Below are 15370 nucleotides of genomic sequence, written 5' to 3' on the forward strand. Positions count from 1 at the left end.
CACAGCTGACTGCCCTTCTTGTTTTGCAAGACAAGAAAGCAGTGCTGGCTTCTTGGGCTGGGGCAGACACTGGAGGGAAAAGGAGAGGGGAGTGTGTAGTGGCCTCAGTTCCATTGGTCAGAGCTTGGGAAAGTGCCAAGCAGTCATTTCTTCATCAGTTTAGCTGGGTAGACACACGGAATGGTGCCTGGGAGATTATGTAAAACCTCCCTCATCCCCTTAAATCTGCACCCCAATATCAAAAGATAAAAAAGAATGAATTAAAGCTCTTATTTCAAATCAATTTATTTAACAAACTTCAGGAATATTGCTTGACACTTCCAAACGCCTCAGAAAATTAACAGTGACCCACTGCTGCACAGGTTGCTCTATATAAGAATCTCCAAGACAATCAACTCGGTTTTGTAATATTTAGCTGTCAAAATGCATCTTTTTCCCAGCATAACTGAGCAGTACTATACAAAAAACAGTTGGGAAAAAAAGTTACTCCATTTTCCCCAGAGGACTCCCTACCCCAAACAAAAGGCCTCTTCTTCAGCTGACAGAGGGCATCCTAAAAATCATTCACAATTGCACCATGTCTAGGGTGAACTCAATGGCCAATTGTCCAGTCTCCCTCTAACCCGAGCAGGAGGCACCAGCCTGGAACCCAGTCTGGCTGTGGCTGCCTTCCAAGGAAAGGGATGGAGGCACAGGCTCCTGCTAGCATGAGGGAGAGTACACACAGAAGTGATTTCCTTGCCTGGATGCCACCAAAGTGTCACTCTGAAGTTACATTCATGTTTCTAGACAAAACATAAACACCCTTAGGTGTAGGGGAACTGTCCTGCCTGACATGGGCACCCCCAGGCACCACAGCTGAATCACTGGTTAGTTAAGGTACCCCTGGTAACTCCAAAGTGCAACTGTTTGGGACCAGGACTTGCAGGGTCTCTTTGGCCTAAAAGGCTCTGCTAAAGCCAACAGCACCAGCTCACACCAGCAGGTGCAAGCTCAGCCCAGCAGTGTCTTCAACAGCGCCATTCAGCAAATGAAAGGCACCTTCACACACAGACACAGTCACAGTGCAGTGACACGGGCACAAGTCCTTGTCCTTGAGAATGGGCCAAGGAGCCCCATCAAAGCCCCAGACATCACAAGAGCTTCAGGAGCTGTCTGGGGGGCACAGTCTGCATCATGCTGACAGAGAGATGAGCAGCTTCATGTGCAAAAGTACAACTGGCACTGTCCACAGCAAGCCAAGTCTGAACCTGCATTGCAAAACGGGCTTAGGAGTGGTGTCTTAAGAAATTACAGAAGTTCAAGAAGGAATGGAGACTGTCCTGAAAGCAAGCAAGTCCATGGGAGCACATTTATCAAAGTGTGGTACATTCCAGCTCAGGCACAGCTTGAGATTCTTAGCTTTCAAAGACAAAGCTGTTTACTCATGGCTTGCATGCACGGGCTTTTTGACCTCTGTGCTATGATGCATTTGTTTCAGCTGAAAAACTGTGTCAAACTTGTTGCACAGGAAACTAAAACCTTGCTCAACAGACAAGGTACAGGGATGAAACATGTAGAAACATTAATTGGAAAACAAGGATGTAAGCAGCTTTACCAGTGGATACAAAGCAAACAGTAAACCAGAAACCCTGAAATACTCTGAAGACATTTTTAACCGTGAGCAACTGAGTGCTGTGTGTTGGACAGGGAGAACACGTGTAGGGCAATCTACTCTACAAATGAGGTCTTCTCTCCTTTTACGTAAGACACCATGGAGAACTTCAAAGCTGTATCAATTTTAGAGATCTTGACTCAGACATTGGCAGGAGGAAGGCCAGCCTTAGTATAACAATTTTGGCCAGGTCTCTCAACATTTCTACCAGCGGTGACAGATTAGAGCTGCACCCATCAGCCCCTCCTTAGGCAATCACGGGCTGCTTCTCCTCCCAGGCTCACTGTTAAGTCAGAGGAAGAAAAGGACCTGATCTGGTCAGGAGGATCTGGGGCTTTCTCCTCCCATAAGAAATGCTACAGGAGACTCAGCTACAGGAGAAGCACTGCCCCAGTGGAAACCCTTATAACCAAAACACATCCCAGAAGCTATGGTGGTCTCTGCATGGTCTGCCCAGCCACCACAGCCCATGAAGCCTCTGCAGAGCTTGTCCCAAAAAACCAAAAACCCCAAGAGCAATGCCCTGTTACCGTAAACTGTGCAAGGGTTGTGAGACAGCCAGTTTGGTTGACCAATTGGCAGATGTCCTTCAGGGGTGGCAGGAGCGTGGTGACACTGGGGAGAGGCCACAAACACAAGGATATGCACTGATCCATGAGGAAAGCAGCACATGCCTTCCCTCTGCATCTGCATCACCCAAGACCTACCCCTGGCCCCAGGTCAGCAACTCAGTCTGAAGTGTTCCCAAAAAACTGACCAAGAACAGAACAGATAAAGGGAACATGGCTGAAGGAAACAAAACCTGTGACCAAATCAAGTTCTGTGTGTCTTCTCTTTTGAAAGAAAAAGGAAGAAGTAAGGTCCAGTAAAGAGTTTCAAGACTCCACACCAGTGAGCACGGCCAGGCAGAAATCATTTGTCCCTGAGCCAGAACAAACCCATCAGACACACAAAAGCTGTATCACAGTCTTCACAGGCTCCAGAATATGAGGAAAAGCACAGCAACACCAAACCCACAGCAGTACCGGTGTTGTGCAAGCCTCAGGTCAATATGTGGGATAGACCGCAGTCTTCCAGATCTCTGCAGGTTTAGCAGGACACCCTCTGCTTTAATCCACTTCTCCAGAAAACCACATTGCAGTAGCAGCCAGTCCCAGTCTCTGCTTGGCTGGTGTTGCTCAGCTCTCCATGCTGACCAGTGGGTGGGTACTTCTACAGGCATCCAGACTGACTCACGCTTCCCCTCCTTGCACACAAATTAAGACAGGGCATCCTTTTCAAACTTCATTAGACTCTCTTTCTTCCAGTCTAATTGGCAAAGCTGATTACGCAAAGGCAGAGGTTCATCCTTTGTGCCTAGATTTTGCCTACCCCACTCCTGAGGTGTGTGAGGCTGTTGATGTGAAGTCCACTGATCCCGTTAAGGAAGAAGAGAAAGGCAGCAATGAACTCACACCAGTACGTCAGTGTGAAGCCTGTGAAGGTGAGGTGGTCCTTCACCAGGATGGAGAAGCTCAGAACACCGGTGGCTGACAGCAAAAAAGAGACGAGGATGAGAACGGAGCCCATCGCCCATTTCCGCCTCGCGTTGGCGTCATCGCAGACCTGGGACACCATCAGCAGCTCCAAGCCGAATATGGCAACCACAACAGCAAACGACACCATGCTCCTGATGGGAATCACCCCCACGCTCAGCCCCTCCACCTGGGCCAGGCTGAGGTCCGTGACACACTTCAGGACGCTGTCGTTGCTAACGGTGCAGAAGTGCCACAGCCCGAAGAGCTGCCCCCGCGCAAAGAGCCAGCGGCCATCGCAGATGGAGATGGACGACAGCACCACGGCTATGGCCACGCACAGGATGATCAGGCTCCTGATGAGCGTCTCAAAGAAGGACTTCTGTGGCCTCCGGTGGGCCAGCAGCTGCTGCACCTGAAAGGAGAGCGTGAGGAAAAAATGTAACAGAGTTAACAGTGCTGCTTCGGGGTGAAATGAAGCCAGAGGGACAAAGCTGTGGGATTCAGTATTTGAAAATATTTACTTGTGCACAACAAACCCATTCTCGCAGGGGAAGGCAGTACACAGCAGAAAGGAAGGGTGGGTGAAGCTCTCCCAGTTCCCTGGCTGCACAAACAATGCTTCCACGTCAAGGCCTGGGACCGGGATCACAAAAGCTCTTGGCTGAACCAGGTCCCTGCCGCACGGTCTTGCGGCACAGCCTCCTGCTGTGGCCGGGCTGGAGGAAGCCACCGGCCCCTGGGAGGATGGAGGCCGGTGGCTGGGACGGGGGAGGCGGCAGCAGCGGCTGGGGGGATTCCTAGCTCCCAGCACTGCCCTCCTGAGCTGCAGCCAGCCGGTCTCTCCTCGGTCCTCACCCGGGGGTCGCACGGCTCAGCTACCCCGGGGAATAGGGGGGAAGAGAGAGGGGGGGGAATCTTCTGCAGCCCCCGCGGACCCGCGTGGGCAGCGCACCTCCCCTCCTCACGACACCCTCCAAGTGACACGGGATGGAAAGGAAAGTCGCGCCAAGAGCCCCCAGTCCCCTCGGAGAGCCACGTGCGGCGGGCAGGGGGAGCCGCGGCCGGCCGGAGCAGGCGGGAAAGGGAACCCGGCCGGCTGCGCCCCGCTGCTCCGGGAAGGGTCGGAGCTGCTCCGGGAAGGGTGGGAGCGACCCCGGCCGCGCAGGGCCAGGCCGGGGCAGCAGGGCCGGGCTGGGGCGATGCGCGGCGCGGCGGCGGAGGGAGCGGCGGACGTACCTGCGCCCCGATGGCCGTCATGCTGCCGGCGGCACGGCGAGAGGCGCGGGCGGGCTGCGGCCGCCGCTCTTTATCTCCCGGAGGGCGGAGGGCAGCCCCCCCGCCCGCCACGCCCGCGGGGCCGGGGCGCCCTCCGGGCCCCCCCGCGGCTGAGTCAGCAGCGCGGCCCCGACGGGCGGAGCTGGGCCGGGCCGAGCCGAACTGAACCGAGCGGAGCGGGGGCTGCTCCCGCACAGCCCGGCAGCGCTGCTCCGGCCCGGGCTGCAGAGCACGGGCGGCCGGGCAGGAGGTGCGCTGGGCGGTGGCGATGCCGCTCGCCCTGCCCCGTGTCCCCGCTGCCGGAGGGCTCCAGATGTGTCCTGCCGGGAGGAGCAGCGTGTGGTGTAGTGCCCGTGCCCAGCCTTGGTGCACGGGGAGCCTCGCCCGGAGCCCGCAGAGCCCCGGGAGCGCCTCGGGCTGCAGCGATGGCTGCGGTGGCAGCCGGCCCCGGAGCCGCCCGTGGGTGCGGGACCAGCCCGTCCTGCCCTCGCTGCCCGCGGTGTTTGCTCCCGGAGCCGCCCGTGGGTGCGGGACCAGCCCGTCCTGCCCTCGCTGCCCGCGGTGTTTGCTCCCGGAGCCGCTGGGCACCGGCCCCGGGGCGGCGATGGCCTCGCACCTTGGGCTGTGCGCGCTCTTATCTGCTGCCAGCCTCTCTGCCTTGCCTATCTCTACCTGTACTGTCAGCAAAAACCTCTCTGCTCATAAAGTTTTACTCCTTAGCTCTGTTTCTCACTCATGTTTTGCCATCCTCTAATGAATTACTGACTGCCTGACTGCTCTACTTTTTTTTTGGTCTGAAACAGCTTTTAAAAAGCCCAGGAAAGCTGGGTGTTGCTGTGTCATCAGAAACTTTTGTTTTACTGCCAAAATCTGATTTTGACTCCAGCAGCGAGTCTGAGGTCCAGTGGACAGCCCCACGGGTCATTGTTCTGGGCCTCCCTCATCTTCACAGGGGTCAGAATTTGGCCATTCCCTTTCTAGCCAAAAGGCGTTGGAAGGATCTCCTTCTCCAACATGGAGTAGTAGAAGTTATTGTTACTTCACCCTTCTTGCAACTTCCATTTCTGAACTAATCATCTGTCTGTACAGATTGTCTCATTATTTCAATCTATGCAATTTCATAAGGGTTTACTGTGCTTCCTTTAAAACCCCACTTATGTCTGCTGTGATCTGTCTGGGCTGTTTTCTCTAACACTTTCTAGCAAGAGTGAGTGTTCTTAACATTTACTTTAGTTTTCATATTTTAATTTTAAGGATAAATGCAGACCTTTTTATTTCTCTCCTGCAGAACCTTTTGTTTAAATGTTTCTCTACAAAGTTGTATACAACGCAGACCTTTTTATTTCTCTCCTCCTGCAGAACCTTTTGTTTAAATGTTTCTCTACAAAGTTGTATACAATGTTAGATTATATTTCTGTCAGAATTGAGATTTTCCCCTTTTGCAACTAATGGCAAATCTTTACAAGGTCTGTTGTCAAAACTTTTTTTTTTTTTTGTGGTCAATGGCATATTTTGTTTTCCGAATATGCTATCCAAGCTAGAAAACTTGATGCTTGCCACTTGATGCTTGATGATCCCTTTCATCTTCAGTTCACCAGTTGATAGAAGATCTTTGTGAACATCCTGGGCTCTTTATTCCACAGATTAAACAGCATTTCTGCATTGCATTGTGCAGACTGATTACATGCATTTGCTGTTATACCCTTCCACTTCAAAGTTCAAGATTCAACAATATATATGTATTTTTTGGCTCAAAAAGCACAAACAGGTCTTCTTGTCTCATTTGTTGCATGAGCTGAATAAATGCTGCTTGCATGCAACCATGCTGAAAAACCGGACAAAATATACCAACTCTTGTCTGGCAAAAACCTCATGTAACTTATGCTTTCTGTAACATTGGCTCAGTCCTGCAAAGCATTAGGGAATTTGACCCACAATTAGCAAAGTCGTTAAGCATAGATCTGCACTTAAAACTTGTGAGTCATCCTAATGATGTCAGCAGTTAAAAATCTTAACGGTGAGGGGTATTCTGGTGGGCAAGACTTTTTTTTTTTTTTCCCTGTAAAAGCCCACGGTAAGGCTCACATGCATAAAAAGCTTTGAAGAATGAGGAAATTAAAGTGGTTACTTTTGGAACCTAAACTGCTCTTCTGTCTTGGATTCTTTAGTAAATATATAGTTATGTGCCAAGCTTGTTCTTCGAGGAAAAAGGGGGATAGGGGATGGTACCTTTTCTACAAAGGAGAAATGGCTTCTACAAAGGATGCTTTAATGTTTTGTATTTAATTTAGTTTCCCAAAATATAAATGAGAATTAAACTGGGCCTGGAATTTTAATGAGCATTATTCAGTGGCACTTTCAGATTCACTTTCCTGAAGTCACCCTGGAGAGGATGGTTGTAACAGTGAGTGCTTCATTTCTCCACTTGTGTGGCTGGAGATACCTTCTGGTAAAGCTGCCTGGGTTTAGAAAGCCTGTGAGGACTCTGCACCTTTTTCAAAAGTAATGAGTTTTTCTTCATTTCTCATTACAAAATACTATATTACTAATTGCAATACTACATGACTTTCAAAGACAACAAAAAAAAAAGTGGGAAATGCCTTTATACTATTTTTGAAAATCATACGTGAAAATGGTATTTTGCAATAAAAAGAGCTCAGTGCTGTAAAATAAAAAAAAACCCCAATTTTTGTCTGAAAAATACATCACCTATGTAATAACAACATAAAAAATGACATTTAAAGCACTTTAGAAGTATTTTTGTCTGTGTTAATGTAGAGTTCTTGGTATATTGCCAGTTTCATTATTTTGTTTAGAAAGTCCCTTTTCTCTATTGTTTAAGTAGGCATTTCACATCCTATCCCTGGAGAGAAAGTTTTCGGGGAAATGTGTTCATAAATAATGGAAATTACCAGAGACTGTTGTACAACAGAAATAGGTTCATCTGGTTCATTTAAAACCAAGAAGTTTGATACTGAAAAATCTGTTCCAGCTTTTGTCCTGCAGAAGCCTGGAGAAGGTTCAGGACTGAAATCTGAGCATCACCAGGGGCTTAGGGAGCAATTGCCCAATTAAGTGAAATCACTTAGAGGTGAGCAGAACACAAGTGACTGAGGCACCACCAGTCCAGCCTCATCTGACCTTGAAGCCAGTTACTTCTGTAAATGCATTTTACTATTTAATAAAATTCTTTCTGATCACATCTTTGATTCTAGGCACAGCAACTCACCTGATGAGGCATTTAAACCCTCATTTTTGTCAGATCCCTAGTTCAAAGTATCTCTGCAGAGAGATGTGGACCTGATCTTTGAAACAAATAGATCTTGAGTATCTTGCAGAGTGAGACTTTGGGAGGTGTCCAAGGTCTGTATGGGGGGAAAAATGTGACTTATTTTTCTATATCTTCCCAAAGCAGTGAACATGTAGAAAGTGTTATGAGAAAGAAGGAAGAGACTCATTGTCTCCTGTCACTGTTCTCTTGCCTTGTGTTTTTCCTGGTAGTAGACTGAAAATCCAGGTTGAAGAAGCTGCATTCAGCTCAGGCTGGGTTCAGCCTAGCTGGGCCAATACAGAGCTTCTGGAATGAGGCAAAAAGTCAGCAAGTTGCTGGCAAGCTGCTCAAGCCCAGCAGCTTCTGGGAGCTCAGGCAGTCATCCTAGGTGAATCGTGCCCCAGGCAGCAGCACACAGACCAAAAGGGGGCTTGGGTTGTGCCAAGGCCCACACAGCTCAGACCAGCCCCTTATCACAACCACTTTACCTCAGGATTTTCCTCCCATCGCTGCAAGTTATGGCAGCCAAGCTCACAAACTCATCCTGGCATGTAAAAGCACTAAAGAGGAGAAAGCTCCTGGGCCAGATGGTTTCGCTTTGCCTCCTGCCTGGGCACCTCTGCTGTGCCACAGGAAGGCACCAGACAGGGGCTACCAGTGATTTTATCCCCCACCTCAGTTAAGTCTAAGGAGAAGATAGATTTTAAGCAGGACAGGCTTAAAGGAATAGATGTATCACAGCAAGAATTGTATTTTCACCTCTGATCAGTTTTTGGACACACCTCAGCATCACATTGCAGAGGTCCAACACTCACTCGTTCTGCTTCACAATCAGCCTTTATCAGGGACCTCTGGCAATAGTTACACTGGCTTAGGAAATACCTCAAAATATTTGCATCCGACCATTCTGACAAATCTTCTTTGAAATATACATTAAACCCCCCACCCAAAAAAACCCAAAAACAAAACCAAAAAAAACCCAAACAAAACAAACCAAACCCCCTCCCCAAAAACCAAAACCCAACCAAAAACCAAATTGAAAAAAAAAAACAACCCAATTTTAAGTCTTCAGCACCACTAGAAAAATTTGGGTCCATATTTCAATACTACATAAGTTAGGGGAAATAATTCGGTTTCTCAGCTGTCACATACACATTTCTTCTACCAGTAAAAAGTCATATCAGGAGATTTAAAAGTTGCAAGTACATTGACCTGGTTAGTCTGTCTCCCAAGTTCAGAACTTACTCAAAGGAGCAGTGTTTATCAGGAAGAGATGACATACCATTACCTCAGCCTCTTGGGAAACACAAGTTGGTGCCTTGCACATTTGGTGGGACAAACAAGGTGTCTGCCTGGCTGCGTTGGCCAAGTAATGTTTTTCTTTCCAGGGTGTAGAAAGAAAGCATGTGGTGATGCTTCTTTTGATGCAGCTCATAAATGTATTTGTAGTGGGAGTAGCTGGGAATGAAATTTAAAAGATCACTGCAGACAAGCTCCATGTGAATTCTGTATTCTAAAGATAACACAATTAAGCCGTTTAACTTTCACAGATACCCTGATTCTAGAAGAAATACAATCTCGTTCTATAAATTATGGAGACCCATCTGAAAAGGATTGATGGTATTTGCACTTTAAATGAGCACCTAATTGGCTAATTCATAGATAGGAAGGTACTTAATAAATTTGTAGGGGGTGGGGGGAGAAAAAAATTAGATTCGATTTCTGTTCCACTAACTTTCACCCTTTTGAGTTTATTACTGTGAATGCAGTCAAATGTCTTCTATCAATGTAGTATGAACTTGTCTTACTTCTACACAGCATTGACAACTTGGAAGTCTGTGTAACCTCCTTCTGGGGTGACAGCTGTGGTATTTAGAAAGCTGTCCCAACCAAAACACATTTTCTGTCTCCCTAATTTATAATCAATCTCACAAGCTGGCTTAGATGGCCAGTCACCCCAAAGTAGTATTGCCCAATACTGTTTGCTCTGAACACTTGGGGGAAGAGCAAATATTTTCAACAGCAGCAAATGCAATTGTCATTTATTTTTAGCAGTATCATCAGGGTCAAATAAGTTCAAAGGTTAAAATGCTTCCATCATGGAACAGGATCATTCCAGATGAGTACTGAAGAATCCTGAGTCAGTTGCACACTGCAGTCAGCCTTGGAGGGCCTTTTAACCAAAGTGAAAAATTTACTTCACAGGGTTGAAAAATCTGTTATGGGCCTTAAGCAACACACCAATACTGATTTGTTAAATCTGTGCTATGAGTGTTACACCTTCACATGTTTGTTAAAAGCAAGCAAAACCCATCAGAAACAGATTTCCAGGGAAAACATCGTCCCCTTTCTTATCTCTACCTGCAGTGGGTGTCAATCAGCTCTGTGCAAGGGCTAATCACAGAAGCGTGATAGAAGGAACACTGTCTTATCACACACAGAGTTAACATTTATTATTGCCATATCCAAAGTCCAGGTTCTGTCCTGCACACTGCAGACTCAGCAGAGCAGAGTGTGTGTGCCAGCTGGCCTCTGACCTCCTGCGTGTGGGGCTGGCTTCAGCGCACGTCTCCTCCTTCCCAAGCACTGCGAGCATCAGGATGTTGCTGGCCTTTCTTTGATCTAACAAAGAGGAAACAGCAGCAACTCCCTGAGCGGGTGGCAGAACAATCCCCTGTTTTGCAGCGCTGCCCAGCCATCAAAAGCATCTGATCCTCCACCACAAGCACCTTACTGCATGCAGAGCAATGGCTCTGGGTTGTGGTTTGAGGATTGCTGCTTCTGTTTCTGATCTCAAGGCTGTACACGATAATGGTTGTCTATTTTCACCACCTTATTAGTTTAATAAAAGCAATTAACTCTACCTATAAATGTGTTTGTAGATGCCCTTAAACCACCACTGCCCTGGTGTCACTGCTGCCTAGGTGTTATTTGTGCAGCCCAGGTGCCTCACACCCCTTACCTGCAAGCACTAGGTGGTCACTAGGTCAGCAACCTTTTCAGGCAGCATCCTTACACATTTACAGACATTCATCCTGCTGCTAGACAACCACAACGAGCCCCTTAACACAGCTCAGTCTATTTCAACAATTACTACCCGCCCAGCCAAATTTTGTGTTGGTGCTTCTTGTCACAAACTGTGCACAGCCACCACCAGTGCCTTTGCTTCTGCCTTCGTGCCTTTTGTAGCCACTCACTGCAGAGCTATTTCCACATCTTGAAGTTTGCAGCTTGCTCCTGAAAGACACAGTTGATTGCCAAAGGGCAAGCTAAATAGTAAGACCACTATGTTACTTTCTCAAGGACGGTGAAGCTGCAAGCAGAAAGGTGTTACTACAGTAAAAAATTAAGTGTCCAAATAAAGACAGAATTCTCAGTCACCTGTATTCCTTGGCAAATAGCATGGAGCTGTAGAAGATGTGGAATTTAGGGCTAGAGCAGAGGTAAAAGCATTTCTTAGGGTGAACCTCTGCTCTTACACCTCTCTTGCAAAGTGAATTTAATTGAGACAACCTCAAGTAACAGAGGATAGAAGAATGGTAAAAGCCCTCAAATGCTTTTTACTTACCCAGAAGAACAAGGAGGAACAGGAATAAACTACTTTTTTTTTTTCCTCTTTATCCTAACATTTTAAAGAACAAAAAGCAGCTCTAAGAGCATTTCCCATTAAAAGTAGTAAAGGGGGAAGTTAAGATTTTTGAAAGCATGTGAAGTAATCACAAAATCTACTACTCACCATGTATAACTAGCTACAAAACTGTATTTATCTAGACAGATACATAATGGAAATTTTCATCCCTATGCAGTTCCATAAATCAATTGCTTATCTGAAGAGTGCTTGAAGTCCTCACCTATTCAGGTGCTAACCAGCACGGCAGGAATGCCTTATTCCTGGATAAGGTTGTGATTTCATTCTCAAATGCTCTATCCTAGAATCGTTCAAATTCACATTTTAAAAGCAAAATCTTCCCTTTCCATCATCAGCAGCTCCAAGAGACTACACCAGGCAGACCCAAACTACGAGCCTACTAGAGACAGTCACAACTGTGTGTTTTGTAACTGAACTTTTGCTGATGACCACTGTAAGTGTTCCTCTGTGAGCAGTATTGCCAGTGTTCAGCCAGTCTATAGGGACCCACCTCTCACTGCAACCAACTGCATGGCAACATCAAGTTGATTCTCTTGCTTTTACAGCATCAGGAGGATCAACTCCACTGCCTCTGGAATCTCTCCTTGCCCAGGGAAGGCTTTGTGTTCAGCATTTGCCTTTACTCTAGAAGCCAAACATTGTTGTGAAATAACATGTCCCAGAAGTGTTTTATGAAAGATGATTTGGCAGCTGTTGACTAAGTCCCTGAAGGCTGCAGGCAACAAGCATCAAGCACCTTGCTCCCAGCACACACAGCACTAGAGATAACCTCTTCCAGAGAAGCTCTGCGGTGCTCCAGCTTCTCCGGGTTGTCACTCACCGTCCCGAAGGGAGTGGTTTGGCCGGGAGCCGGCAGTGCCCGGACTCCGGCAGCGCCCGGCCCCCTCTAGCGGCACCAGGACGGGGCAGGGGCTCGGCTCGGCTCGGCTCGGCACGGGAGGAGCTCCCAGCGAGCGCCAAGGGACACCAGCACCACAGCCAAAGTACCAAATGCACTTTAATGAGTTCCACATTTTGTTCCCAGAAGGAATTTATACCGTGTCAGTACATTAGCCAGGTACATAATTTCTCCCGAACTACAGGCATGAGGAGAACCGACTATGACATACTAGGTATCTAAGGTTACTCTTAGAAACCAGTTTTCCACATTAGAAATAAGGCAGGTTTCAGGCGTGCACGTAGCTGATTTATGCAGTCCTCAGATGCCATATTTGCCCTTTAGTTCTTCCACTTTTGCTATGTAAGCTTTCATTGCATCTTCTTTGGACATTCCTGAAGGACAGAACACAGGAAGCAGTCAGATACCTTTCACAGATTAAGATGCCTTTTACAAGCCACAATTCCTTGCTCTAGTCTGTGCCACTGCAGAGCAAAGGAGACACTTGGCTGTGAATCCACTGCTAAAGTTTTAAACAAATGGGTTTTATCAGTCATGAAAACACAGAGCTTCCCAGCAAAGTTGTTTTTGCACTGACAGCAACTAACCAGTGTATTAGTTCTATTAATGCCATTGACAGTTATTACAGAAAAGCTATTCCTTAAAAGACCAGAAAAAAGCCCCATTGTCACAGATCAGACCATTGTTTGGCTCCTCCTTTAGAGCTAGGAGCTCAGTGGTTTCTTCCAAAGGTTTCCTAACAGCAAGATGCATAACAACTGGAGGGAGAGCTCAGTCTCTGGGGCACTAGGCTGGGACCAGGAAAACAAATTTAGATTTCTGCTGCTGTTATTGTTCTTTATTTAACATCTTAGGCCAGCTGGGTATTTTGCACCCTAATTCCCTTTCACACAGGCCATATTTTTCAGGATTACTTCTGCCTTGCAAAGGTAATTAAAATTTATTCTCATGGCATTCTGAACTCCTAGAACTCTTGTATTAAAAGGCAACACTATCCTGTTTCTTGCTGAACTACATGTGTCTTTCTGACTAGTCTGCCAGGGGTAATTTTGTTAATTTCTTTAATCAGACACTCACCTTTCAATGCACTCCAGGCATCCCACTTTGCTTTGCCTTTGAAGTCCAGCATACCGGGGCGCTCTGAGAGACAGGATAAGCAGCAGGATTAGTTTGTGTGATCCTGCTGTAGGTAATACCCACTTGAAGGCTTAGCTGGCTCTTAACTGTGACTAAATACAATGGCTCATCTCTGCAACTGTTACTTGCTAACCTGTAGCCGGGAGATCACCTCAGGGGAATATGTTACAACAGGGTTGGTGACAATAGAAATAGACTGTTTCAAATTCCCTTGAGACCTCAGCATTTGAGCAGAAGAGCACCAAGAACACTGTCATTTGGTTTAGCTGTACTTTCTGAAGAGCCTGGTGTCACACAAGAGCTATCCAATTAAAGAACACCAGCTCTAAAGTAAAGCAGAAACACCCTGAGGTCCATTACAGACCGAGGCACAGAAACAGACAGATGCTTGTGGTAACATACAGGTTGGAACTCATAATGAAGTTGTGGTGTATTTGTAACCTACAGTTCTGCATTTGAAAACCTTGGGAGTTTAACTCACTTCACTGCAGGCTGTGGTGTGGCCAAGCAGCAGGTGAATGACATGTATATGGTTAATCTTTGTGCGAAGTCCCCTCGGTGGCTTTACTTCCTCTCTCTCTCCCTTTAAAGACAATTCTCAGAACTCACAAACAGGACTGGGCAGTATCCCAGAAACACCCCAGTGCAGCTCCCATGGCACAGTGACCTGTAGCTCCAGTTGGCAGCTCCACTTGTCTCCAGCACAAACCCCACCAGCCCCCTCCCTCTCCCAGGCTGCTGCTGAGCCAGCTCACGCTGCCTGCTGCTTCACAGAGCACACACCTGCAGGAACAGTCACAGCACTGTTTTACCCTGTCAAGCACTAACACTGCTGATGTCCAGCCACACCGAAAAGACCACATCTGAAACCCAAACTAAATTATTTTCTCCCTCACGCTGCCAGCTTTGGAAGGAGATTAAATTACCATTTCCTGTACACCTCACTGCCAGCTTTCAAATCAATGGACGCTCAATAAACTTCGCCAGCTACTGGGTCAGGAGGCCAGCACTCCAAAGAAATGACCTTTTCCCTTTCTAATTCCAGCTACTCCAGCGTTACACAAGGTCGATAGAGACACGCTTCACTTTAAATGTTATTCCAAAGGCTGAGCTGCCACAGACAGCACTGCAGCGAGAGAAGCAGAGACATTCTGCACGGTGTACCTGAAGACATGTTTTCGGTACAGTCTTTCTGAAGTACAGTTAATTGCAGCTGGCCTAAAAGTTTTCTCCTATTCTTCTGGTTTTGCTTTCCAGCACTATTTTTAGCAGCCAACCCAGTCTAAATAAACTCAGTGTGTCACCCCCACCTCCAGTGGTATCGCAATTCCACCCTTGCATCGCTCGCCTCGCTCTTCCAGTCTGTGTAAGCGAGAAGCGTTTAAAGCAGCACCCCTCGGCCTGAGAAAAAAACAACCCCAGTATTTGCACAAAGCTGACCCAAAGCATCCTCAGGGGTTAACCTAAAAACCAAAAACGCACAAAGCCTTATCGGGCCAGGCACCACCCAATCCCTGCCAGGTCGCTCCCGGTCACTCTCGCTGAGCCGCGGGATTGAGGGAAGCGCCAAGCCGGGGCGGCACCCACCGGTGTTCACGTCGCCCACCGTGGCCTGCTTGTAGTGGCTGTAGACCGCCAGCATCTCCTGGTCCGTGGGCTGCGACTTCAGCTGCTTCACCTCCTCGGCAGCCTTCTGGAACGCGGCCTGGGGGGAAGGCGGCAGGGGGTGAGTGAGGGGAAGGTACCCACAGCCCCCCGCAGCCCCCCGCAGCCCCCCGCACCTCGGTCATCGTGAGGAACCCTGCGCGCTCCCAAACCCTGCGCGCTCCCGGCCCCGCCGCTTCTGCCCCGCCGCCCCCGCCGCGCGCCCGCCTCACCCCTCGCCAGACCGGCCGCCGGCCAATCGCGGCGCCGCGGGCCCCGCCAGCACCAATCAGCGCGGGCGCAGCGCGGGCAAGGAGCCAATGCG

The 15370-nt window shown here is 48.1% G+C and overlaps 2 protein-coding genes across 2 annotated transcripts; both read right to left on the reverse strand.

The window, feature by feature from the left end:
- Positions 1–269: 269 nt before the first annotated feature.
- TMEM37 (transmembrane protein 37) lies at positions 270–4968 on the reverse strand. Its single transcript, XM_039699728.1, has 2 exons — positions 4408–4968; positions 270–3583 (listed from the first exon to the last, which is right to left on the reverse strand). Exons 1-2 carry the CDS (start codon positions 4426–4428, stop codon positions 3011–3013), a joined length of 594 nt encoding a protein of 197 aa, XP_039555662.1. The 5' UTR covers positions 4429–4968; the 3' UTR covers positions 270–3010.
- A 7377-nt stretch (positions 4969–12345) lies between these two features.
- DBI (diazepam binding inhibitor, acyl-CoA binding protein) lies at positions 12346–15311 on the reverse strand. The gene is made up of 4 exons (XM_039702367.1): positions 15183–15311; positions 14989–15106; positions 13342–13404; positions 12346–12638 (listed from the first exon to the last, which is right to left on the reverse strand). The coding sequence occupies exons 1-4, from the start codon at positions 15189–15191 to the stop codon at positions 12565–12567; spliced, it is 264 nt and encodes an 87-aa protein (XP_039558301.1). The 5' UTR covers positions 15192–15311; the 3' UTR covers positions 12346–12564.
- Between the last annotated feature and the right edge of the window lie 59 nt (positions 15312–15370).

This window comes from Passer montanus, unplaced genomic scaffold (assembly GCF_014805655.1).
Source record: "Passer montanus isolate IOZ18808 unplaced genomic scaffold, ASM1480565v1 scaffold1, whole genome shotgun sequence".
Lineage (NCBI taxonomy): Eukaryota > Metazoa > Chordata > Aves > Passeriformes > Passeridae > Passer > Passer montanus.

Coding starts and splice junctions, on each gene's coding strand:
- TMEM37 (XM_039699728.1), bottom strand. CDS start 4,428: ATGACGGCCATCGGGGCGCAG. Junction 3,584..4,407: donor TGACGGCCATCGGGGCGCAG/GTACGTCCGCCG, acceptor CTCTCCTTTCAG/GTGCAGCAGCTGCTGGCCCA.
- DBI (XM_039702367.1), bottom strand. Junction 13,405..14,988: donor GGTGGGCGACGTGAACACCG/GTGGGTGCCGCC, acceptor CCTGTCTCTCAG/AGCGCCCCGGTATGCTGGAC. Junction 12,639..13,341: donor TGCCTGGAGTGCATTGAAAG/GTGAGTGTCTGA, acceptor TCTGTCCTTCAG/GAATGTCCAAAGAAGATGCA.